The sequence below is a fragment of the Dipteris shenzhenensis genome, chromosome 6, assembly GCF_047967505.1.
Source record: "Dipteris shenzhenensis isolate YYH24624 ecotype China chromosome 6, Dip_SZ_1.0, whole genome shotgun sequence".
NCBI classification, from domain to species: Eukaryota; Viridiplantae; Streptophyta; class Polypodiopsida; order Gleicheniales; family Dipteridaceae; genus Dipteris; species Dipteris shenzhenensis.
Genome location: NC_141601.1, coordinates 14,807,120 through 14,833,346, shown reverse-complemented (window position 1 = coordinate 14,833,346; position 26,227 = coordinate 14,807,120). Strand labels below are relative to the sequence as shown.

The 26,227-nt window shown below is 43.6% G+C and overlaps 1 protein-coding gene across 1 annotated transcript in view; it reads right to left on the bottom strand.

Moving 5' to 3' along the window:
- LOC147900830 (phospholipase SGR2-like) overlaps positions 1–26,227 on the bottom strand; it is a 210,065-nt gene that overhangs the window by 103,417 nt on the left and 80,421 nt on the right. The window contains exon 8 of the mRNA XM_087375771.1: positions 16,149–16,319. Within this exon, the coding sequence (XP_087231897.1) occupies positions 16,149–16,319 (171 nt within the window). The remainder of the gene's footprint in view (positions 1–16,148; positions 16,320–26,227) is intronic.

Genomic DNA, 26,227 nt, shown 5'->3' with positions numbered 1-26,227 from the left:
GCACCTACATGAGAATGCCCTTGAGGAATTGCTTGGGGTGAATTGGGGAAGCAGGTCAGGTGAACAAAAGAATGATCTGTTTCAATGCCATGTATGTAAGGACAATGTGGTTGTCAAGTACCACATCTTCCTCTAAATGTTATAATTATCAAGTTTCCAATATAGGCGTTGGAAGAAAACAAGTGGCTATTGGCTCCCCCTTGACTCTAACGATGATGATAATACAAGGGTAAGTTTATGTATTGATTCTCATTTAGGAGATGTCAAGAATATGATTGTCACGTCACAATGGACTCTCGAGGACGTGCAGGAACACCTATTGGTCATGGAGGATGGCATGTCTAAGTCCTTCCATTTTACCTTAAATGATGAAAAGGTAGGCAAGCGTGCAGAGAAGCAATGCATAGTGCTACTTTTATCCCTCCCACAATATTAAAGATGGTAAACAATGTGGGGTGGAACAATTGTGGATTTTGACATTTTTCAATTCGGAATGGTGCAATTTATTTTGATGTTTTAAATGGTTTTGTTTCATGTCAATGTCAAGCTTTGTCTCAAAAATATATAATTCATTTTATTATAGATATTTAGAACATTTGGGTATATAAAGGTTACAAAGTTACTTTAGTTTTAACGTTTCACTATCATAGCCATAGTTCTCCTAGCTACCAAACTACCATGGGTTCTTCTAGGTTTGTCTTCCACGATTTCATCTCCCATACTCCATTAGTTGATAGAGAGGAGGAGTTACTTTTAGTGACGGCGTAAAGCATTACAGTCATCACCGTACCAACTATTACAAGGTACAGTCTCAGAAGGTGGTGGGCGGGTAGAGCCAGAGTGGTGTGAGGGAAAGCGTGAAGGGTAGCCTCGTGTAGTGAGCGGGTGATCAAGGCAGCGCCGTCCTTTAATAGGTTCGTTCAGAACATTGTTTTTGGTTTCGAATCTAAGCTGACGACGTAAAGCCTTACACTCATGATCGTACCAATATTAAAAGGTATGGTCCCACGTGGTGGTGGGCGGGTGGAGCGAGTGGAGTGCGGGAAAGCGTGAAGGGAAGGCTCGTGTTGTGAGTGGGTGATCAAGGCAATGCGGTCCTCTAATAGGGGTATAAAGTCAATATAAGTGAGAAGTATGTATAGACGGCTTGAGTAAATAGGTGAGAGATCGTGGTGGTGACGTGTATCTCATGATATGTGGAGTAAGGAATCTGTGGGGTGGAAGGTGATGTGCGACAAGGAGTGGAAATACTAGAGAATAGGTAGATATGATCAACCCCTGGAGAAAGAGGCACTACTATAAAATCAATGATGTGAGGTGTGAAGGTAGGGAATCCCATGATGTAATCAACAACGCCAGAGCCCCCCCCCCCCCCCACGTGGAAAGCATGTGAGACCACTAGAGGCGGGCCATCTATCAAGACCATTATAAATAATAAGGTCATGCTTCTTGCCTAGATCCAATAGGACCTGTCCATAAGATGTGATTGAGCCTTGCCTCTCAGCCGAAACCCGTAGCATACTTGCTCTCTCAAGGTCAATGTCTGGCAGTAGAATGGAATCATCCCTGAAGTCAAGGAGTGGTACCTGACGAGCACCTATCCTCGCATTGAAGTCCCCAACTAGGAGGGCTTCTCTGCGGCTCGAGAAGTCAACAATGGACTGATAAAGTGCTGCTAATAAGAATGTCTCAACCTCATCCCGAATATCTCTAGCAAAGTGGGAGGTCTCGGGAGGGAAATAGTATACTGCAACAAACAGATCCCAGCTATCCATGTGTCGCATCCGGATCCAAAGAAACCTGGAATGTGCATCTCTCTGCTCTACTGAGATGGTCCCCAAAAGGGTGGATCTGTCAAGAACTGCTACTCCTCCTAACCCTCGTACTCCCCTTGCGTCCCTCATCTCATCTCTATAAGCAGACTCCCACGTGTACCCGCTGACTACAGGTAGTGGGCGCTCTGGACTCTGATGTGTCTCTGTGTAAAAGACTATGTCGCGATCTGTGTAAGATTCCAAGAAGTTCCCTAGTTCTGACCATATGGTACCATTACAGTTCCAAATGGTGCAGGATAAGGTCTCGGAGAACTGAGTCTCATAGGCCCCACCTCCCTATGTAGGTCAGGTGGAGTCTCTTCCCACCTGCCACGCCCTCTCGATCCTATGCTCAGCTACAGCCCGAGTAGTAGCCACGAAAGCCATTGCATCTATCATCGGTGTAGCCTCACTGCGTAGGATCCCACTGACTCTGATGTTGAGAGCCTTACTGGCTCTCTAATGTTCCTCCATGAGGGTAGTGGAAACGGTTGCCTTTACAGGCTCCCGTTTGGCCACGTTGACCCATCTGGAAGTCTCCTCAATTATAGATTGCATGCTCGCAATCTGTGCCTCAACAACTAGAGTGCTGCCTGCCGGAGCTGCGAGATATCATGTTTGAGTCCCTACATGAGATCACCCTGCTCCCGAATGGCGCGAGCCTGCTCCTATATGACATGGTCTTGCTCCTGGGTGAACTGGACCTGTTCTTGTACGAAGCGTGTCAGCTCCAGCTCACGCACACGGATACTGTCTACCTCCATAAGCAAGGTCTCCCAAGTCTTTGGTGGGTCAGCTCGTCCGTGTCCTAGCTGAAACCAGAAGGGCTGTGGCACATACGTATGAGGATGAGGCTGAATAGTGGGTGGTGACTGGGTGAGCTGGGTAAGATATGGAGACGACAGTGGCATGGAGGAGCTGATGCTAATTGCGTGTGGGAGCGCAGGCTGACTGAGAGGGAGAGGGGAGAGAGAGGTTAGTGTATGACACCTTCAAAGTAGGTGTCATAAGCGGTGAGAAGGGAGGGATGAAATCTGCGACAACCCCCCTATCCCAGGGAGAGGGATGCAATCTTCATTACAAAAACACTCTGCAAACTCTCTCCCTCTCTCTACAGATACACTAGGGCCCAGGACAATCGTCGAGCTGGACCCCCCCGAAGGTTTTTATTCATCAAGAGAATCTGAGTACAAGAGTTCAGCATAGAGCTGCCTGTTACAAATTCAAAACGTGAATTCATTTTACAAGAGCTTAAAGCTCATTCCAAAATGGCAACATGCCACTTGTCTAAAATCTAGACTAAGTCCTATTACATGCCTCTAAGGGCAATTTTTGGGATCTTCGTAGCACTTGGTCACGCAGGTGGCCTCCGAAATACTTGCTATGCTCCAAATTACTTGGTTCTTTAGCCTCTCATAGTACCTACAACAATTAATTAAAGCGGACCACAATGGCACCCATTATTTGTTAGCCCTTTGCATGCAAATAATATACTGTGGACTAATCCTAGTCGCAGGTGGACGTCCCCACTGAACAAACATGCGAACAAAACGTAGAACACAATTCTTGGTCGACCGAAGTCAACCCTCTTGGTCGTAATTAAGGAGCTTTGACCAATGGTCGTGACGCCTTAATTATGACCAAGTCTCTCCAACCAAAGCTGGCACATCTCTCCAACCGAAGTTGGCACAACTTGGTTAACTGTAGTTAACCCTCTTGGCGTATGCCAAGTCTCGTTGTTCGGAATCAACACTCTCTGATCGTAGTCAGCTCTGTGGTCCTCTGGTTAACCGCAGTTAACCTTCTTGGTAATAAACCAAGTCTCCCCGACCGAGATCAGGCTTACTTGACCAGAGTCCAGTATCTTTGACTGTAGTCACTTCTTTGACTATTAAAAGAACTCTTTGACCATAATTAACACAGGATTTGCCATAATCTCGAATAATTGCTTGCATCCGAGGAACAAAAGCCTGCCAGGCATAATCTAAACCAATGTCTTGTCTGAGTCAAAAAGTATCTCAGACTTTGGTGATCTGTCTTAACTGTAAAATCTGCACCCAAAAGATAATGCTTCCATGTATGGATGGCATGAATTACAAGCAATAACTCTTTCTCATAAATTCCCAGATATCTCTCTGCATCCTGGAGTCTCCTGCTCTCATAGGCCACTACATGACCATTCTGATGCAATGCAGCCCCAACACATTGCCCACAACCATCACAATCCACATCACATGGCTGATACAAACTTGGAACTATTAAGATTGGCTCTGTGGTCAGCCTTTCATTGAGTGTGATGAATGCTGTCTTTTGTGGGATTCCCCATCTGAAAGCTGCATTTTTCTTGGTAAGATCGTCGAGTGGAGCGGCTATATCCGCAAAATGCCTTATAAATCCTTTGTAGTAAGAACACAGGCCTAGGAAACTTCGAACTTCATGCACAGTTTTCAGATCTGGCCATTCCTGAATTACACAAATCTTTGCCGGATCCATCCATATCCCACCTTTGGATATTATATGCCCCAAGTAATGGATTTCTTCCAGGAAGAATTTACTTTCCTTGCTGTTGACATAGAGTTGATGATTTCTCAGCTCTTGAAACACTATAGCAAGATGTTCCTTGTACTCTTCTTCGGACTTAGAAAAGACAATTATGTCATCGAAGAAGGTACCAGTGAACTGTTTGTAGGGTTGGAAGATACGATCCATCATCCTATTGAAAGTAGCTTGGGCATTTGTCAATCCAAAAGGCATCACCAGATACTCATACAACCCAAAAGTAGTACGGAACGCTATCTTGTGCACATCCTGAGGCTGTATCCTCACTTGGTGATAGCCACTCTTTAGGTCTATCGTGCTGAAAACTGAAACTCCATTTAACTGATCTAGTGCATCATCAATGCGCGGAATAGCGAATCTATTCTTGATGGTCATTTTATTCAGTGCGCAGTAATCGACGCAAGCAGTACAAGGGAACAAAAAGGAGAAGAACTGGGCTGAATCAGCCCCTTGGACAACAAGTCCTGCACCTGAGTCATAATCTCATCTCGCTGAGTTGCACTAACTCTCTATGCTGCCACAAATGAGTTCTATGCCATGATCCTCAGGTCTCTCAGGGGGTAGCTCCCCTAGCAAAGCGTCAGAAAAGAAATCCTTAAAATTTTCAAGAAACTGAAATTTATTCTGATCTGCCTTACTTATTTCAGCATGCATTTCCATATCTCTCTCTTTTACAAAAACCATGTAAGCTGAAACTGCAGACTTTATTTCTTTTCCAACAGAACTATTTGATACAATAGGAATAGTTTCGCCTCTATTCCTAGCAACCACACGATGTACTTTGCCCTTATGTACAAACTCCAGCACTCTTTCAAGAAGAGTCAACTTCACTGCCTTGCGATGAAACCAAGGCATACCCAAAACTACATCATGATGTTTCCATGGAGAAATGAAGAAGTCTTCCTGATCCACATAACTCTGTACATGAAGATGGAGCTTCCCTATCAAGGGAGTGACTGGCATCCAGAGCCCTGCCCAACTCCTCTGTCTTTATTCCCAGCCTCAGGGCTAGATCCTCTCATATAAAGTTATCAATAGCCCCTGGATCAAATAAAATCGGTCTCTGACTTTGCCCCATGATAGCAGCAATTCTCGTTCTTCTGGGTTTGAAACATGACCCAGTATGTCAAGAATTCCTCTTGCCATTGGCTTCTCTGCCTCTTTTCCCTTCGAAGTTGAAGGCTTTTCTAGGCACTAGGCAGCCACATGCCCCTCTTTGCCGCACCTGAAGCATTTACCCTCTTTCCTGAAAGTATCAATCTGTTCAGGGGTAAACTGTAGTCTTCCCTTATAGGGCTTTTGCACTTGGTTTCCCCTCGGCTTCTGAGGCTGAGATCCCCTCTTCTGAGCCTTGGGAAACTCTCTTGTTTCAAACTTGGGGGTCGTTGGCTTTTTACCCCCTGGTAACCATGCCTGTAGTGAAGGCACACCAGTAGGATCCTGCATGTACATGAGACTAGCCACATTGGCTGAATGCATAAGATCTCATATTTCTTAAATATCGTTTGGTGTTCACTTGGGCCTATATCTTTGGAGTGAGTCCAGCCCTGTACTTTCTGAGTTGAGTCTTGTCAGAAATATTCTTGAAAGGCAAAACCTGCAAGTATGCATCCCAAAATTTGTGGTTGTATATCTGGAGAGCCAGATGCACAGAGGCTATGGAGGGTACTCAGGTTCATCCCTCGCACACATTGGCTAGTATCTGGACAGACATCGTACACACTCTGATGGCCGTATGGATGGGTATGCAGGGGGACTCCCGTGCAGCCTCAGCTAGGAGGGCTTCTTTCTTCAGGGAATGGAAGGATTCTCCTTTCTTCTCTGAATCTACTACAGGGCCTCAGCCTTGGTTTCTTTCCACCTCACTCTGAGGGGTTTTTTATTATCCTCATGATTTCATGATGTATTCCGCTTTGAGCTTGCTCTCGCGGGTTTTTGTTCTTACTTAATAGAAGTCTTTTTCATGAAAAAAAAAAATTTGTGGTTGTAAGACTCAACTGTATCTTGTGCTTCCATATGAATGCTCTCCCAACCCAGAAGGACATGATCCCGAAACTGTTTGGGAATACACTGTTTATAGAAAGCTTTCTTGAAGTCCTTCCATTTCCTGGGGGCTACATAGTTGGCTGTTTTAGCTATCCACCATGCACTAGCTGTACCAGTCAAGTGTAAACCACTGAAATTCTCCAGGCTGAAGGCAGCATCAAACTGCCTTATGAACTGCATAGCCTTTTCAGCTTGGCCATACCGGCCATTGTAAGTGGCAAATCTTACTGACTTCCCAACGTCCTTGAATTCTTTAGTATCTTCCTACTTACTGGACTCCTTCTTCTTCTTCTTTTTCTTCTTTGACTCTGAAGATTCCGAAGAAGGAGATGATGTCGAGGATGAAGAGGTAGAGCTAGAAGATGAAGACGAACTAGATGAATTGTGATGACGCTTCGCCTTCTTATTCTTGGGAAGAGGACCTGCTATTTTCCTCTTTTTGCCCACCACCACTTCTTCCTGATCTGCTCCAGAGGGAGGCTTCTTTGGCTTTCCCTCAAAAAGAGGTTGTACCATCCTGCGAAACAAGGGATTGCTTGTTGCCTCTCCCAACTGAGTACTCAATTCTCTATAGGCATTCTCTTTATTTATCTGTACAGCCTCAACCTGCTGTACCTAGTTAGACTTTGCCATTCCCTCATGAGATGATTGGGCATGCTGCTGAGAAGCCATCTCTGCAACTTGTCTGAGATCTACAACTCTCACACACACTGTGTATGCAACTTATGCACTCAGCCTTTGCTTTCCCAAAAGAAAAGAGGGGTATTGCATTCATAATTTGTACCAGTAACGGGCTGTCAACTCAAAGCACGAACTCAAAACTGTGTGCTTCTTTTCTGGCTATTGCAAATGACACTCACAATGCATCTGTTTTCCCCTTTTTCACTGCTCAAAGGCATGCATTTCTTTATTTATGCAAATCTCTGGTTTCTCTGCTTTTCTGCTGTGTCTGACAAATAAGTGAAAATTGATGCCCAGAACTGTCTCTGCAACTGTCTTCTTCTTTTCTTTTTCTTTTTGTGGATAGTAACTGGTTGGGTAACCAGCTGGTTACACTAACTAGACTAGTTCTGGTCTGGTTTGGTTGGCTCCCAACTGAACTCGACCCACTGTGGTCTGGTTAACCAGTAACAGTCTGGTTAACTACACCCAGAGTTAGTTGGTCAAACCTGGTTCCACTAACCAGTCTAGTTAGTTAGGCCAACTAACTAGACCTCTTACCAGAGTCCAGCTAACCAGAGTTACACTAACCACAGGTTAGCCACCTGTCTGCCACATGTCAGTGCCACGTCAGCATCTAAGCTGGCTGCCACATGTACTGCCACATCAGCAACGCCTAGCTATCTGCCACATGTCACGTACATATGCCACGTCATCAGTACGGACACCTTCCATGTCAACACGCTTTGCTTGCTTGTGTGCCACGTGTCAATACCATGTGTCACTTCGTCAAAAATCGCCCTTGCATTTTCTCACAGCCCACGCCGATTATCTCCGTCCGCATCTCTATCAAATAACACGCCTGCGCCTTCGTGAAAAAGTCACTATGCGTTAGGCATCTCCCCACGCGTTAAAATCACCGACACCATCCTCCGTCAGATGCTCCCATCGACCTCAATACCATGTGCACCAACCCTAAGAGAGAGTCTCCGGTCGCTAAGGTAAGACTTTGTATAAATGGATGCTCAAGTATGTGTGGGTGTGGATTTGTATGTGTGAGAGCATATTTTTATACTATGGTCTACACCCACTGTTGGGCATTGATGACATTAGTGGGATGTCATAGTAGCTAGTCCTTGCTATGCGTGATGGAGTTTATGGTTTTCAACCTTATGAGTGACTATCATGAGATTGAAACTGCACTATGTTGTGTTTTAAGAGGAGGAGTTTGGGAATGTTCTTGGATTAATCTAGGTATATATTTGATCCATAGCCTAGGATTTTGGTATCCAAGCCTTGGTTTTGATAATCTAATCAAGTTGAACTTCAACTTTGGTGTCACCATCGTGTTCCCAAGATGATATACGTTGCTTGAGTAGGTGCAGCCCTAAGTGGTCGATTGTCTATCTACCCTGAGATCTTTAGAGCGGCTAAGGCCACAAGATTTTGAGAGTGCATATGAGCTTGCACAAAATTTCGAGCTCATGCACAAGGGTCAAGGATCCAAAATCAAGAAGTCCGAGGTTTCCACCTTAAGGTCAACGATGCCTCAGTGTGGTTATGCAACTAGCTCAGCTCTTCTGGTTGACATTACTTCGACGATAGAGAAAAATATAACAAAAGCCGTCCATCTTTGGAGCAGCACCAATAACCGGTCACGTCCCCAATATCGTGCACAGCCTATTTCCACGTCAATTACTTGCTATCACACGAGAAACAAGCAACGCTCCTTCCAGTGCACCGGCCCTCAGCATAGATCTTTACTCCTATACTCACGCGTCATCTAAAAACCTCCATCAAAGGCATCGCGTAGGCATTTCCTTCGCCATTTGCAATCTTCATGCAAGCTTTTGGGACGGCCATTCATTACCATTGCTTCATCCTGTTCTCACGTTTTTCCTCAGACCGTCACTGTCTTGAAAGGCAGCGAACCAAAGCTCTGATACCAATGCAATCTTCATTACAAAAACACTCTGCAAACTCTCTCTCTCTCTCTCTCTTGCTCTCCCTCTCTCTACAGATACACTAGGGCCCAAGACAATCATCGGGCTGGACCCCCCCGAGGTTTTTATTCATCAAGAGAATCTGAGTACAAGAGTTCAGCATAGAGCTGCCTGTTACAAATTCAAAACGTGAATTCATTTTACAAGAGCTTCAAGCTCATTCCAAAATGGCAACATGCCACTTGTCTAAAATCTAGACTAAGTCCTATTACATGCCTCTAAGGGCAATTTTTGGGATCTTCGTAGCACTAGGTCACGCGGGTGGCCTCCAAAATATTTGCTACGCTCCAAATTACTTGGGTCTTTAGCCCCTCATAGTACCTGCAACAATTAATTAAAGCGCACCACCATGGCACCCATTAATTGTTAGCGCTTTGCATGCAAATAATAAACTGTGGACTAATAATAGTCACAGGTGGGCATCCCCACTGAACAAACATGTGAACAAAACATAGAACACAATTCTTGGTCGACCAAAGTCAACTCTCTTGGTCGTAATTAAGGAGCTTTGACCAATGGTCGTGGCACCTTAATTATGGCCAAGTCTCTCCAACCAAAGCTGGCACATCTCTCCAACTGAAGTTGGCGCAACTTGGTTAACTGTAGGTAACCCTCTTGGCGTATCAAGTCTCGTTGACCGAAGTCAACCCTCTCCAACCATAGTCAGCTCTGTGGTTCTCTGGTTAACCACGGTTAATCTTCTTGGTAATAAACCAAGTCTCCCCAACCGAAATCGGGCTTACTTGACCAGAGTCAAGTATCTTTGACCGTAGTCACTTCTTTGACCATTAAAAGAACTATTTGACCATAATTAACACATATGAAAACTCTTTAATTATGATCAGATAAAAGGTCAAGTGTACTTTGACTTAGGATATTTACATTGTGGTGACAGGGAAGAGGTTGATGTCATGGGTATGTCGCTAGCACTAACTGTACCTGGGGATGTAGAGGCTGCAGCTGAAACTGAGGTTGAAGATGAGGATGTAGCGGGGCCTGAAACTAAAACTCAAGCTGAAGCGGGGGCTGAAGTAGAGGTAGAAGCAGAGACTGAGGCTGAAGCTGAGGCTAAGGTGGATCCCTCCTTTCCTCTGCTATCAACCCCAAGTCCGTTTCGATTTTAGCATGTGTTCATATCCTCGAGTTTCAGTTGTGTTTGCTGTTTTTTTTTGTCATCTTTCTTGGTTTTGTCCGTCTCTTTATCTTGTTATCCCTTTCCCATTTCTTGAATCATCGACTGACTTCTAGCTGTTTTCCTGTACAAGTCCTGGGAGCACCAAGCCCCCCTCATGGCGCGAGGCACTCCTCGGGCTGGACCCTAGGCCTACACAGGGAGGGGGCATGCGATGAAGAGGCAGGGGGGGAGGGGATTCAATGACGAGGCGGCGGGGGGGAGGGGGTCGATGTAGAGGTCGGGGGGGGGGAGGGGGCTGTTCTGCAAAAGCTTGAATATGCACGTCTTAGAAAGATGAAAGGGAAAGAAAAAGTATACCCAAAGCTGTCTCCTAGATATTATGGGCCCTTCTGTGTTAATGAGCCCATAAATGAAGTCGCACATCCACTATAGTAACCCGAGACTTAGAAGATTCACAATGCTTTGCATGTGAGTCTTCTCAAGAAGTGTCATGACAAGAGAAATCACTAGTCCGTGATTAGTAGACATTAAAACATTATTATATATTTTACACCAATGGTGTAATATGTATTTGTAATTATGATGGACACCGACTGATTTGTTGTGGCAGTTAATCATCTGAGTAGATAGGACTAGTCAAGCTGTGGAGCCGCCACTTCAGACGGCATCAAATTTGGACATGTGATACTTATTTTATTAATAAAAATGTAGGTCCTAGGGGCGATAGGAAGGGAAGGGTGCATTAAGGTGCATTGAATGGTAGATGCATGGGTCATAGGCTAAGGGTAGGTGTAAATGGGAGATGGAACTTGAGTGATCTCAAGGGACATTAATGAAAGGGTATCACCCTTTCATTGTGAATCTCACGTAGCATTCTTCATTCACCTTGCATGCATCCGCCATCTCTCACACACCTTGCATGTAGGTCAAATTAGAAAACAAGTACTCTCACGAGCGCGCTCTTCCCCATTGGAGGGCCAATTGGCATTCAAATTCTGCATGCATTGCACACATTTGCATCTTGCTGTGAATTGCCCCTAGAAAATCAGATTTAGCTGTGAATTGCTCCAGGTGGTCCCTTGTCTGCTGCGATTTTTCCAACAGCCCTCTATTTACAGCGAATTGATTCAGGGTGGCTTTGAGAGTCATTGGAGCTGATTTCATAGGGATTTGATATTCTGGCGCCGCATTTGGTTCATAGAAATTCTTTCTCCTCTGGATGATTTTGCACAGGCAGAGTTTGATCCCTCCACCTTTGGTGACATTGTTCTTCCACTTCCTACCGATAAAGCGTCCACTTTCACAGGTGTGGGGGTTCTTTTCCCTATGGACTTCCTTCCTCTCTACTACTCCAGGATATGTTCTTCACAGGAGGGAGGTGTCTCCACTACTAGGTTGAGTAAGGTTTTCTAGTCTACTTCCTCATGCTGATGAGTGTTAGCTGGAATATTTAGGGTCTTGGTAGTCTTCCTCATTGTCGCATTGAAGGCAACTAATTGGTAATTAGCTTCATCCAAGTGACACTAGGAGTCTTATTGACATTCTCTATATTCACAAGCACAAGCTAGATGTTAAAGATTGTGCCAAGTCAGGTAAATTGCTTTCTGGTCACTCTTTTGGGTATCACGTCTTGGAATCAAACAATCTCCAAACTGCATGTTACACAAACAATATTAAACACTTTAATCCATAAGAGGTTAGTTAGATGCATGCATTCTAGTTCTTGGACTATTCCTAGTCCCTTGTGGACGTCCCCACAATGTTCACTAACCAATCAATGCAAATGAAAAGGAAACTAATTCTAGTTAACAAGAGTCAACTTTCTTTGACCAAAGTCGAAATAAAAGATTTCTCTTTATTTCTTGGGGAGGAATATAAATGTGTGACAGAAGGGAAGGTTGTATTCACTCTCTTCCGATTCAACGTCAAAGATTCTTGAATAGATGATGTCTTTCACACTCTAGCTCACTCTTTCTCATTCTCATAGTCAAACACAAGATGTTAATTCCGCTCAATGCATGGATTGATAGATTTTACGTTAATTACTAGGAATTTGCTAGAGGCATCTTTGTGTATCCATTTCACCACATGTTTTCACCTCGGATCACTTTCTAGTACTTGAGGAGGGCCTCATGGAGGCCGTGGCGCATATTTGGGTCTCCATATGTCGGGTGGAGTGCCTTCTCCTTCACTTGCCGCACAGCCCTCATTGGTATTAGTGATTTCTATCACTCTATCGCTGGTAACAAGAGACTTGAGATTCTCAAACGAGAGGTTAGCCTTCAATAGTAGTTAGCAACCTTTTAGAGAGAAGAGAAGAAGTGGCCTATAGATGCTTGGGTTCAGGAGCATCTTGTTGTAGTAGCAAGGGCTCATCGACAAGTTCTTTTACTCAGAGCACTGAGACATGGTAGAGAAAGTGTTTCTTAGCTTATTGACTTCGACGGCATTTTACAGTTAGATCGTGATGCCATCTTTTGTATTGCTACTACTGATTTTTACACACCTCTTCTTTCTGTAGGTCTTGACACGCCTGCTAGAGAAGATGCCAGTAATAGGGTTTTGCACGCTATTCTAGCATTGGTGTAACTAGGTATGAGAGTACTTGATGCACCTTTCATCAATTTAGAATTTAGAACTGTACTTTTTGGCCCTTTACAAGTCCAAGTTTTCAAGCTTAGATGGGGTGAAACCCACCTTTTCATTGCTTTTGGGACATGATCAGGGACCAAGTTACCTCGACCTTGCATGGCAAGTAAGCCTCTGGTGCTGGCAAGTAAGCCTCTGGTGCTATGCCTAGTTCACTTACACAGGATCTCATTCATCTTATCCCAAAGGGAGGGTGCAGAAATTGGGTTTCCCAATAGAGGTCAATCACTCTTTTGGGCACTCTAAGATCTTGGCAAAAGCACTCAGTTTGTGTTTGTAAATCTTTCTTCTAGATCTCATTCATGATACGAAGACGAGCTTTGTGCATGAATGAAGCATATTTTTCCTTTTGGGAGGCCTCGGAATAGGCTACGCAAAGTAGCCAGGAGTTAGCCATTCTACTCTTGGATTTTCAAAAGCTTACGACAGAGTAGATTGGGGTTTCTTGGAGGGTACCATTCTATGACTTGGTTTTCAGATGCTTGGATTGGAAGGGTCTCTTCATTGTACATATCAGCCCACAACCAAGTGGTTATTAGAGAGGATGGGAGAAAGAGATTTTAGATTTCCACATCAGTCCAACAGGGATGCACTCGTGCACCTTTCTCTTCGAGTATCTCGCTGAGATCTCAAACCAACCTTATTGGACTAAGACTTCCGTTAAGGCAAGATGAGGAGATCTTGGACAATAAGCTTGCTGATCGAGTTGCTCTTTTTTCATATGCCAATCCCTAGATTCCAACATCTTTGAGGGTAGCCTTGGATCTATTTTGTTCTCTAGCAACAGGTGCACATATCAATTCAAATAAATCCAATGCCAATCCCTAGATTCTCACATCTTTGAGGCTAGCCTTGGGATCTCTAGTAGCAGGTGCACATATCAATTGGAATAAATCCAATGGCTTCAGGATTAGCGGATGAGGACACCCCAAATTGGGGGGCTGATGGGGGTGTCTCTATTAGATACTTGGACTGCCAAGACAACATGGATCCTCTCCTCCACATAAATTAATCTTGTGTTGGAGAGTGTCAAGAGAAAACTCCTCTTTTAGAGTTCAATTAGACTTGACCTTGCTTTCAGAGTGGTAGCTGTCAACCAAGTACTGCTACCCACTGCATTGGTTTATTTGTTCTTGTTGGTGCCACTCTACAGAATGCATCACTCATCTCAAAAGGCTGACAAATAATTTCTTGTGGAGTGGGCTTATGTTTCTATTGATAGCAAAGCCATAGTGGTTAGGGAGATCCTGACTCTCCCCACACAAGAAGGGTGCCTCAATATTATTGATCCAAAGCTGTAGTGCAGGGCCTTGCTTTGCAAGGTTCTGCTCAAGGGCATTTTGCGACGATAAGCCTTGGAAAGATTTTATTCATTCATTGCATATAGTCCTGCTCTCTCCTTCCTCGGCTGTGGATTGGATGGCTAGTCCCAGGTGGATCTTTACCTCGGCGCCTCGTAGGGTTCCTTCCTCCCCTCTTATGGCTGCCATTGTGAAAGGGATTTGGGTAGCTTCATGGGTAACTTCCGCAAATGCTCTATCTTATTTTTCGAACAAACTGACAGGTAACCAATCATGTGGAATGACAGCATACTTGATGGTTGTGCCATACCCCTTCGGACTTTTGGTTACATGCAGTGGTCTAGATGGGAGGGAGTGCCGCTTTGGGTTCTTGAAAGGATTTCAGAAATCTTCCGGATGATTATAAGCCTCAATTAGTAAGTCACCTCTAAGCAGAATGAGAATTGAGGGATTGGGTTTTCACAAATGGAAGGCCTTACCATCACTCCACATGGCTTGGAGATTTTACAATGTCAAGGATCACGTCAAGGATCACTTTAACTCATGGGGCTAGGTAAAGTGGGGATGCCTTGGTTTTTTATGTTCACTATGGAGGCGAGTTACCCAAGTCCATGGATGAGGATATTCATGTGATGCTATTCTTGAGCCTGTCAGGATTTTGGGTGGTGTGGAGCAGTGTTTCTTGACTTCTTGTTGGTACCTAGACCCAAACTAGGATCAAATTCCCCTAGGTTCATCTTTGCCTTTTTGTTGAGGATTCCATTCAACATAGTTTATGGGGTTACAGATAGGAGAGGTTTATCTGGAAGGGATTGCTAGACCTTTGAGCCCTCCGCCTTCTTCATAACCTAGGGCTCAATGGCTTGGCTCTCTCTTTCAAGGTCCGAGGTCTTTTACGAGAGGCATGACTCTTCTCGGACTCTTTTGGTTCATGGACATTTAGTTAAGTCATGCTCTTTAGATGACGTTTTAGAAGATTTTAGCAAGCATTTCAGTGTGGCATGTGTGGATATCTAGATGCATAGAGGCTCTTGATGGCTCCCAAGTTTGTCCTTCTCACACATTGGCTAGTATTTGGACAGACCATGTACACACGTTGATGGCCATTTAGGTGCACATGCAGGCGTCTTTTCGGACGGCATGTGGCAAGAGGAAAATTTTCCTAAGGAAGTGGAGTGGCTCCCCTTTTTTCTCAGAGTCCACCACAGGTTTGATCGTAGTTCTTTAGTAGCTCTTCTTGCTTAGTGGATTGTTTGCCCACTCATGTTATTTGTTTTTCATGCAATGCATAATGTTTTCTACCATGAGCATTGCTCTTGAAAGATTACTTCATTAAGTATGAATGAAAACCGCAAGAGCAAGCTCTAATGCGGGAGTACATCATGCCATGCATGAGAAAAAAACCAGCTCAAAAAGAGGTGACAAAAATCCAAGGTGGAGGCTGAAAATGCCACCTCAGACCTAAAGAACTCTAAGAAGAAAGGAGATCCTCTCCAAACTCTGACAAAAGTATCTCTCTTGGATGTAGCTTCTTGGGGGTGTTTTCAAACTTAATAGAAGTCTTTTCAATTAAAAATAAATAAAAATTAAAGCATATACAATTCAGAAAAAATTAAATACAAGAAAAAAAAGGCACACTAAGTGTGAGCATGTGCGCACACCACCATGAATTTGACTCTACACATGTGTACATGCACACACACAATTTTAATTTATACTATGTTTTACTTTTTTAAAAGAAATCACCAATCAAGTTATATGTTGGGCCTAATAAAGATTTCAATTTGCCTAATGAAATTGGTAGATTTGAGAGGGAGGGGTCCTTAATTTTTCTGTTGGCAAAAAGGACAAAAGATTTTTCATTAAAATTTTATTTTGTGGTCAGCAACCGAGGGAACGGTTTTGCGTAAGTAAAATAGAGAATTCGAAATGCAATCTACATAGCATTAGAAAATTCATGCATCTATCTATAGGTGCATACCTGACATGGGATAAACAAGACTCTTTGACTCATTTGTTGATGAGTTGTGAGGTGTTTTTCAGCAAGACTTGATGCTATATGTCTAAAGGCAACCACATCATTTACAAAATTTGCCTTCTCAAGTCTTTGCCCAATGCCATGGACCATGAAAACTAAATGGCGTACAGGTACCTGTTGAAAATCAATGAGCTATATTAAGAATGAAACATCCATGGTGAACATGAATGGTGATGCCTACAAGGTGGTATAACCATGACACTTAAAAGGTGCCAATCTCAAGTACAACTAACACCATTGCAATTTAAAAATCCATGTAGTTCATTCACAGAAAATTCAATTATACCTTACATAGATCCTAGTAAGCAACATGTTTCTAAGTTGTTGATTCACTAAAGGTAGTAAGAACTTGTAAAAGAAAGATTTTACACTAAAGAAGAAAGAAAGAAAGAAAGAAAGATGTATTACCGTCTTCGGGAGGCCTCCCGGGCCTATTAGACAAAGTACAACCTCAGAGAGTAACTCATACAAGCCACTGTGGGTTGAAGTAGAGGGCTCGCTAAGGCCATTGCTGAGCACTATGCTAAACTAAAATGAATACTCAAAACTAGTACTCAATCACAGAGTCAAAACACATAAGAAGGTGTCATGGTGGCTCTCCTATGAGATGCTGAGAAAATATCCTATATCTGTGTCTGTCAAGTCATCTCTCGTTGTGGTGGGGGACACGGTCTCCATGGTCTTTGTATCCAATGGGCCATATCGAGAGTGACTCCTTTGCTCGGGCGAACCCTTCAAGTAGAGCAATGAGGGTATGGGAAATATGTGTTGATGTATTTTGGCATATCTCATTTTGGGATAGCTATTTTGTGATATAAAGCATAAAAGTTTTCACAAAAAATGTGTGTGTGTGTGTATGTGTGTCCCCATGTTAGGGGATATTTCTGATAATTGGACTCTCCATTGTTCGGTTCGCCACAATGTCCACTAAGTGCACTGTTGTATGCGCTAGCCACGCATCCAATGCTTCAATACATGGATCATCTTGTGGCCACAATTATCTTACATGGACTTGAAATTCCTGAAAGTCGCACTATGGTTGCTTAGGCATATGCTGAAGATTATTTTTTAACTCCAAAGAATTCTGAGCAGGATCTTTCTTCCCTTATGCATGCTCTAACATATATATGGCCTGGCTACTGGTCTACATGTGAGTTTTCAGAAATCTAAGCTCTTGCCATTGCATTCTAAAGACTAGCATAGTCTTTTATGGCCGAGGAAAATTGTTCCGCATACTCAAATAGTTCGTCATCTTGGTTATCCTTTGGGTTGGACGATTGCTCGTCGTCAACAAACTGATTGGGTGCTTGCAAAATCGAAGAAAATTTTGGAATACTGGAAACTGGCAACTTGCCCATTACATGTTGGCCTTAGAATCGTCCAATCCATTTTGGTGGCATACATTCAATTTACCTGCCGTTGATCATGTTTGGCAAGGCAGTATGTCAACCATTATGGAAACTTTTTGGCGATCCAAACATGGCAAAAAAAGTTTCAGATTGCTTTCAATGCAATGTCTCAGCTCGCCAAAGATGCATGGGGGTTTAAATATTCTCAACATTCATATTTATGTCCTTGCTCATAAGGGCAAAATGATGCTGCAATTTCTGCAAGGGGATCAACCTTGGGCTGCCATTAAGTGCTCTTTGCTTTTGCACATCACCCTCTGCTTTTGGTTATTGGCATCCCACTCAGTGGTATAAGCTAGTTGCTAAGATGACAGTAGCCTGTATCAAGGATTAATTGCATGAGGGGCTGCATCCCATGCACTCTGGCTTTACTCCACGTAGACATATTATAGATAATATTGCTAATGCACATGTGGGGATCGAATATGCTAAGTCATTGATCGGGATGTTCTCCTACTACAGGCTGATATGGCAAAGGCTTTTGATTGAGATTCCATCTTGTTGACCATGAAATTCCTGGCTTGGGGGGGGAAATGCAGAATCTTATTTACTGGCTAAATCAAGATAGTAAGGCTATAGCCATTTTGACAGGTGATATTACAGATCAATGGACATTTTTTTGTTCAGTACAACAAGGCTGTCCTCTCAATGCTATGTTTTATGCCATAGCTACTAATCCTATGCTTTGTTACATGGATAATTTAGTACCTACAGGCGCATTGAAGGGTCTGGAAATATCTTGTAGAAGGACACTGATTTCCCAGGCGTATGCTAATGATTCTTTCTTCATGCCTTGTAATACAGAAAGGGATCTTTCATGTCTCATGTGTGTTAGAATTATTGGCATATTCTAGGCAGTTGCCAATGTAATCCATAAGTGAGTTATGGGCACTTTTCCCTCACTAGAGGTTTTTCCCCCTAACCACAGTTAGTGGGTTAGTGTGGTTTTGTCACTTAGACAAAACCACCTCCTCACTTGTAGTCTTGCTAACTTATCTATTCAAGCTTGTTTTGCTCTCTGCTCTCTCTTGCTTCTTGCTCCCAACTTCAACATTTGGTACCAGAGCCTCGTTGAGCCCCTACCTCAGCCCAAGCTCCTCCCGTTCGATTTTGTTGCTCGTGCTCCTGCTGCTGTGGTCGTCCGTACAACATTTTCATACCAGCTCATCCATACAATCCGTACGACTGTACGGACTTCAATCGCCATCCCTATTGCACAGATCTTGTCGTACAACCCGCATGCTTCCAACCCGTTGTCCTCGTCCATACAAGCGTCACTTTGTGGTGCATTGTGCAGATAGCCATTGATTGGCAAATATTTTGGAAGAACATTTGGGGTATTTTGTTTGTTACATACATTGCAATCAGGTTGCATAATATGCTCCAAAAATTTGACGCTTTTTGGTTTTGCTTGCAATCTTGCAGGTAAAATTTGGGGCTTCTGCAGATAATTGCAAAATTTAGGGCTTTTGGTCAATTTGCCCTCTTTCAATTGCAAATTCTTGCAGGAATTCGGGGCTTTTGCATTTTGGATGCAATTTGTCAGTGGACAGATAATTTGGGAGTTTTGCACTCAATTTTGGACTCAGTTGGAGTCACATTGCAGACATTTGCAATTTTTTGCAGATTTTGCAAATTTTGGGCATTTGCAGAGCATTTTGGTGCATTTTAAGCCTTTGATAGGCTGTGACAGCAAATTGTCATTTTGGGCAGATTTTTTGCAGATTTTAGTTGTGCATTTTACATCCCAAGAAGGGATTTCACTTGTCTAGTTTGCTGCATTTTTTAGTTGTCTAGCAGATATGGCTCTGAACAATCCCAATGACATCTTTGGAGTCCTCACACAAGAGGATAAGTTGGATGGCACCAACTACTCCTTGTGGAGCTTTATGCTGCACAACATCCTAGTTGGCAAACATCTATGGGATTATGTCAATGGAGATGAGACAAGGCCAGAAACTGTGGCTACACCTGTCACTTCTACAGGTGGAGGCAGGGGTAGAGGTCAAGGTGCAAGACAAGTGGTAGTAGCAGCAGTTGCTGCTTGGTGGCTCCCACAGTGAAACAGAAAAGGTGGGATTCACGTGATGCACAAGTTCTTTCAGTCATTTCCCTTTCTGTCAAAAGATTTATAATTCCTCACATTCGGTCATGCAAGACCTCGAAGGCAGCTTGGGATATTTTAGAGAGCATGTTTGCAGCCAGAAATGATGCTCGAGTCTCATTCCTGAAGAGAGAGCTATCTCATACACATATGGATGAGGGTGATTCCAAAGCTAAGCGAAAAAATTGAACTCTCATGGAGATGGATAGATGCATGCTCAATTGCAAGAAGTTGCCTCACAGATTTTGGCTAGAAGGCCTCATGTGTACCAATTATGTTTTGAATCACGCTCCCACAAAGGCTTTGAAGACAATCACTCCCCTAAGGCTTCTTGGCATGGGAGGAAGCCTTCAGCGGATCACTTTCGTGTTTTTGGATGTGTTGTATATGCCCACGTGCCTGTGGAGTTTCGACATAAGTTGTCAGATAAGGCACTAAAGTGTATCTTTGTTGGGTATAGTAAAAGCAAAGGCTATCGTCCCTACAATCCCACCACAGACAAGATTTTTCTGAGTAAAGATGTCATTTTTTCAGAGAATTCAGCTCATACACATGCTGAATTCACTATTCCAGCTTCTTCAAATGATATTTTTTAGGGGTTTCTTCCTATAGCTTTTGTTTCCCCAACTGATGCTCATGCTGAAAATCAGAATTTACAACAACCTCCACATGCCCCGATTCAGCCACATACTGATTTTGTTCCTCCACAGGCAATGGATGATGTTGTCAAGCAAGAGATTCAAGAGATACATGCAGCAAAAACAGTTATGAATCAGTTGCTATAGACTCTCAGGGAGAGTAGACTTGAGGCACCTTTACCTGGCAAGACTCGTAGTGCGGTAAGGCATGCAGGGGGGGCTCTTTCTGTTGAGTCATCTTATGCAAGTACTCTTCTTGATGAAGAGGTTCCTGACACTTTTGAAGAAGCCAAGGATAATATGCACTCGATGAATGCTATGCACAATGAATTGCAGTCCATTGAGAAAAATCAGACTTGGGATGTTGTGGATTTACCACCAGGAAAACATGCCATTGGTACCAAATGGGTTTTCAAAGTTAAAAGGAAGCCAGATGGGTCTATTACAAGGCAATGCTGGTTGCCAAAGGCAATGCTCAGAAAAAGGGCATAGATTATGAGGAGACTTTTGCTCCTAGATCCCGGATGCACACCATCAGATCAGTTATTGCCATGGCTGCAACTTTTGTTTGGAATGTCCATCAGTTGGACATAAAAACAGCTTTCCTTAATGGGGACTTGCAGGAAGAGGTTTATGTCAAGCAACCTCCTGGCTTTGAACTTTCGGGCAATGCACTTCAACTTTGCAGGCTGAATAATGCTTTATATCGGCTGAAACAAGCCCCACGTGCATGGTATGCCAAGATTGATGCCTTCTTGGCATGTAAGGGGTTACACAATAGTTCCCACAGAAAGCACCCTCTACATCAAGAAGCATGGGGGGGATATTTTGGTCATCATTCTTTATGTCGATGACATGCTGCTCATAGGGTCAAATGAGGACATAATTGCAGATTTCAAGGCTGAATTGAATTTGACATGAGGAAATAATTGCATATTTAAAGGCTGAATTGAAAGCTGAATTTGACATGACAGATTTGGGCATGTTAAATTTCTATTTGGGGATCCAGTTCATACAAGACAAGCGTGGCATTGTTATATCTCAATCCAAGTATGTACAAAAGCTCTTGGATAGGTTCAACATGCAAGATTATAAGCCTATAGCAACGATGAAGCCAGGGCTGAAGCTTACTATGTATGATGCAAGTGAACCAATGGATGCCAACTTTACAGCCACACTGTTGGATGCCTCATTTATTTTTGCAATACACAGCCCGATATTCAGCAATATCTCAGGTGAGCAGGTATATGCACAGCCCAAAGACAACACATTGGCAGGCTGTAAAACGCATCTTCCGTCACTTGCAAGGCACAAAGTCTTATGGCTTGATGTTTCCCAAGGGGGGTGACTTACATATGCATGCTTATAGTGACTCAGATTGGGCTGAAGACTATGACACTAGGCAGTCCACAAGTGGTAATTGTCTCTTTTTGGAAAAAGCTTGCATTTCTTGGCTGAGCAAGAAACAATCTACTGTGGCTACTTCCTCATGTGAAGCTGAGTACAGGGCAGCTTTCACAGCGACAATTGAATGTGTTTGGCTGCATCATTTGTTTGTTGATCTTCATATCTTATTGGAGGGTCCTTCTCCAATTCTCACTGATAGTCAGAGTGCTATAGGAGTGGCAAAGAATCCTGTGTTTCATACTCGCATGAAGCACATTGAGGTTCATTATCATTATGTCAGAGAGAAGTTGCATGTAGGGGAGATCAATATGATCTATGTGTCAACACATGACAATGTTGCAGACATCTTCACCAACGCACTTCCACATGAGAAGTTTGAGGCATTTCGCAATGCCCTGAACTTATCTCCTTTTGGTGATTTATCACTTCCTTGTACATCATCACATTGGCACTGCAGGGGGGTGTTAGAATTATTGGCATATTCTAGGCAGTTGCCAATGTAATCCATAAGTGAGTTAGGGGCACTTTTCCCTCACTAGAGGTTTTTCCCCCTCACCACAGTGAGTGAGGAGGTGGTTTTGTCACTTGGACAAAACCACCTTCTCACTTGTAGTCTTGCTATCTTATCTATTCAAGCTTCTACACTTTGCTCTCTGCTCTCTCTTGCTTCTTGCTCCCAACTTCAACAATGTGTGCCCTATCTTTATATGGAACTGCAGCGGGTTTGTAACCAAATTTTCAGAAATGTAAGCTTCTCCCTCTCCATGTGAAAGACTGCATTATATTTTATGACCGGGGGACATTGTTTTTCCGGTACGCCATTTTGGTTACCCTTTGGGATGGACAATCACTCTACGCCAACAAATGGATTGGGTGCTTGAGAAGTTGAAGAAGAACTTGGAATACTAGAAATTGGCTATCTGGCCTCTGCATGTCCGCCATTGCATAGTCCAATCGATTATGGTTGCATACATTCAGTTCTACATGCCCTTGATGATGTTTGGCAAGCGAGACATATCTTCTTTTATGTCTCATATTTTGGAGCTGTTCTGGAGGTCTCGCTACCACCACAAAGCCCTCACGCTTCTATCGGTTGATCACCTTTGCTCGCCTAAGATGCATGGGGGACTGAATATTCTTAATATTCACATGCGTATTCTTGCTCCCAAGGGGAAAATGATGCTGCAGTTTATGCAGGATCTCGGCAGCCATGGATCGTTAAAATCCATGGCTCATCGTCATATTGCTCCAGCCACTTGTCGACATTGTTTGTCTTTGCGGGAGTCTGTGCCTCATCTATTTTGGCATTGCCCTGTATCAAGGGATTTCTTACTTCTCTTGTAGCTAAGGCTTCAGGCTCGTTTTTCCAAGCGCTTGCTTCGGCAAGCTTTTTTGGTTGTTTGGTTTTCATCCTCGAAGGAAGGGATATGATTTGTTCTTTTACTGGGTTCGTTCTTGGGCACTCTCAACCCTATGGAAGGACCGCAAGCATTGGGTCTTTGGTGATCCCCCCTTATTATATATCACTACTTCCGTATATGGGCACTACACTGAGATTTTCTTCTTTCCATCCTCAATCAGATGGGCAGTCCGAAGAGGCTAATTTGACTGCTCTTGATTTGCTGAAATGTTATGTGTCTGAGCATAAGACACAATGAGAGCAGTTTCTACCCTTAGTAGAATTTGCTTACAACAATACTGTGTCTACTTCCACTAAGAAAGCTCCTTTTGAAATACTGGAAGGAGGCCGGAAAGTTCCACCTATCTTGCATACAAAAGATAAGATTTTCAAAGCTGATAGGTATGTTGAAAGCATGGATGTAGCATATAAGAAGGTGAAAGCATGGACGTAGCATATAAGAAGCTGATAGGTAATGTTGAAAGCATGGATGTAGCATACTTCCACTGAGGAAAGCTCCTTTTGAAATAGTGGAAAGAGGCAAGAAAGTTCCACCTATCTTGCATACAAAAGATAAGATTTTCGAAGCTGATAGGTATGTTGAAAGCATGGATGTAGCATATAAGAAGGTCAAGCAAGCTCTCCAGAAGACTCATGCAAATTTAAAGAAGGCAATTGATCGTCACCATCGTGAATTGATATTTAATGAAGGTGATGGATACTTTAGAGCTTTGAAAAGGCAAGGCTGAAAAAGAAAAGGGGCTAAGACCAGTTGTTTCCCAAACTCAGCATGAGATATTATGGGTCTTTTCAGATTTCAAAGAAGCTAAGTGATGTAGCTTACATGTTGAAGCTACTGGATCACTGGAGGATTCACAATGCTTTCCATGTGAGTCTCTTTAAACCTTTCAAGGGTGATGTGCCAGAGGATATGCCTCATGAGATGCAACCAGAGGTTGAGGAATTGGATGAGATCCTAGTTCCATAAGGAAGGGAAAGGGAGATCAGAGGTAGAGTTTCCCGCCGCTACTTAAAATTCAGAAATTATTCTCCATTACATGCAAAGTGGTTGGAAGAGGGTGATCTGGCAGATACACCTTAGTTATTACAGCTCTATCTAGATGCTTTTCAGCTTGAGCCGACCTTGATTGTGGCTCCTTCAAGCTTAGCACAGCATAGGTCTAGAGCATTGCCTGATGCTCAAGAGAGGGGTAGTACCTCTGTCTCTATGTTACACGCAGGCTCAAATATCTAGAGGTCGCTTGGTGATATTGTTTCTTTCACCCGAGGTACTACTTGCTGACAGTATATCTGCCTTGGGACTTTTATGACCAGTGTACTAGTCACTTTGAGTGGGTTTTTACATTTTATATGGATTGTTATCCTAGGTTCTGAACAATCATATATGCTGTCTTCAATGGTAATACATGCTTTTATGATGGCATATTTACATGTATTTCCGTTATTGCATATCCTTGTAACATTCAAATGCAATCGAGGACGCTTGCCAGGTTTCAAGAGAGGGGTATGTCACGAGGGCGTGAGTTTGATGCTCACATGTGGCCTTGACCCCGGTAAATTAAATGGCGAGGTCACGGGATGTGGGTGTGCAAGTTTCCCCTAGGCAATTGTGCTTTGTGCAAGTTTCCCCGTGGCAATTGTGCATGGATTGCCACGTGGCAAGCCCATGCAGGCCTTTTTTGGAAAGGAAGACCTTGGGTAAGAGTTTGGATGGAAAAGAATGGCGGGGGGATAGAATCACGTAACAGAGGTCTTACGAAATTTGGCGCCTCCATGGCGAGAAGGCATATAGTCCGTATAACGATACGAGGGGCAATTAATGCAATTAATGCTACTGGTACGATGACATACGGATGGGTATTGAATCCTACGGGTATGGAATCCTGAGCGTAGGCTTTGACTGCAAGTATGAGCTAGTACGGACTGTGTACGTGGCCTTAATTGTTGTTGGTACAGACTGTCTACGGGGCCTTAATTGCTGTTGGTACGGGCTGTGCACGGAGCCTTAACTGCTGATTGTACGGACTATGTACGGAGCTCTTAGCGCTGTTGGTACAGCAGGCTGTGTGTGATTTGTACAGATGGTCAATGAACTGTACGGTCAGGTACGACAGTATGGGATAGGAGTTATTGTACGGTGATCCATGTGCTGTTGTATGGGCTGCGGTACGAGTTGCTCACGGGTGAGTGAATGCCTACTATAAGCAAATGAGTAAGGGCAGGCTCGTTGTTCCTTTGGGTGGCTTGCAGGTACGAGGTTGATAGTTTGGTTGTTGCCTCAGGCTATGTACTCATGGCTGGGTAGTATTAAATGCCAACAACCCAGGAGTGGGCAAATAATCACCAGCATAGTACATGCTTGGTAAGAAGAATGCACACAGAGGTTATGCTTGGGGGTCATGCTGGCCAATGAGTAGGGGGCTCTGTTTTTCAAGAATCTTGCTTGGTAGGGTGATCACAATGTATGCTCGCAGTTATTGTTTGTGCTTCTAAGCACCGGGGGCAGCTCAGTTATGCTTTCACCCATTGTTTGGGTATCCCACTGGATCGGTGAACACTTGTGTTTGATTGGGGAGGCTGTGCTTGGGCTGTAAATAACGGCTCCCATGTTAAAATGCAGGTGTTTGCACTGAGTATGAATGCCTATGGTCACATGGGTGTGATAGCAGAGCCCCGCAGGGCTAATGTGTTGTGATACTGATGCCTCTGAGTGAGGGAAGAGCACAGAATGTGTGTGAGGTGGTACTCACTGTGTAGTCTCTTTGTGGAACTCTTCCATTAATCAAGAAATACTGAAAGGGGTGCCAAGGCTTTGGGGCCAGTCTGTGTCTTTGTATTTTTAGCAGGAGCGCTCTAGCTCCCCCAATCTGTCTGTGGAGTGTTTGCAGAGGATTTTATTGTGAAGGCTTTTGTTTGGTTAGTGTTCTACCACCCTCTTGTTAGCCTTGAGACTGGTTTCATGGTAAATGACTCAGATGGTGCCTTATTCCTTATCAAGAGCTTATGCAAAGTTCTTTCAAGAGTCAAGCATGTTGATAGCCTTT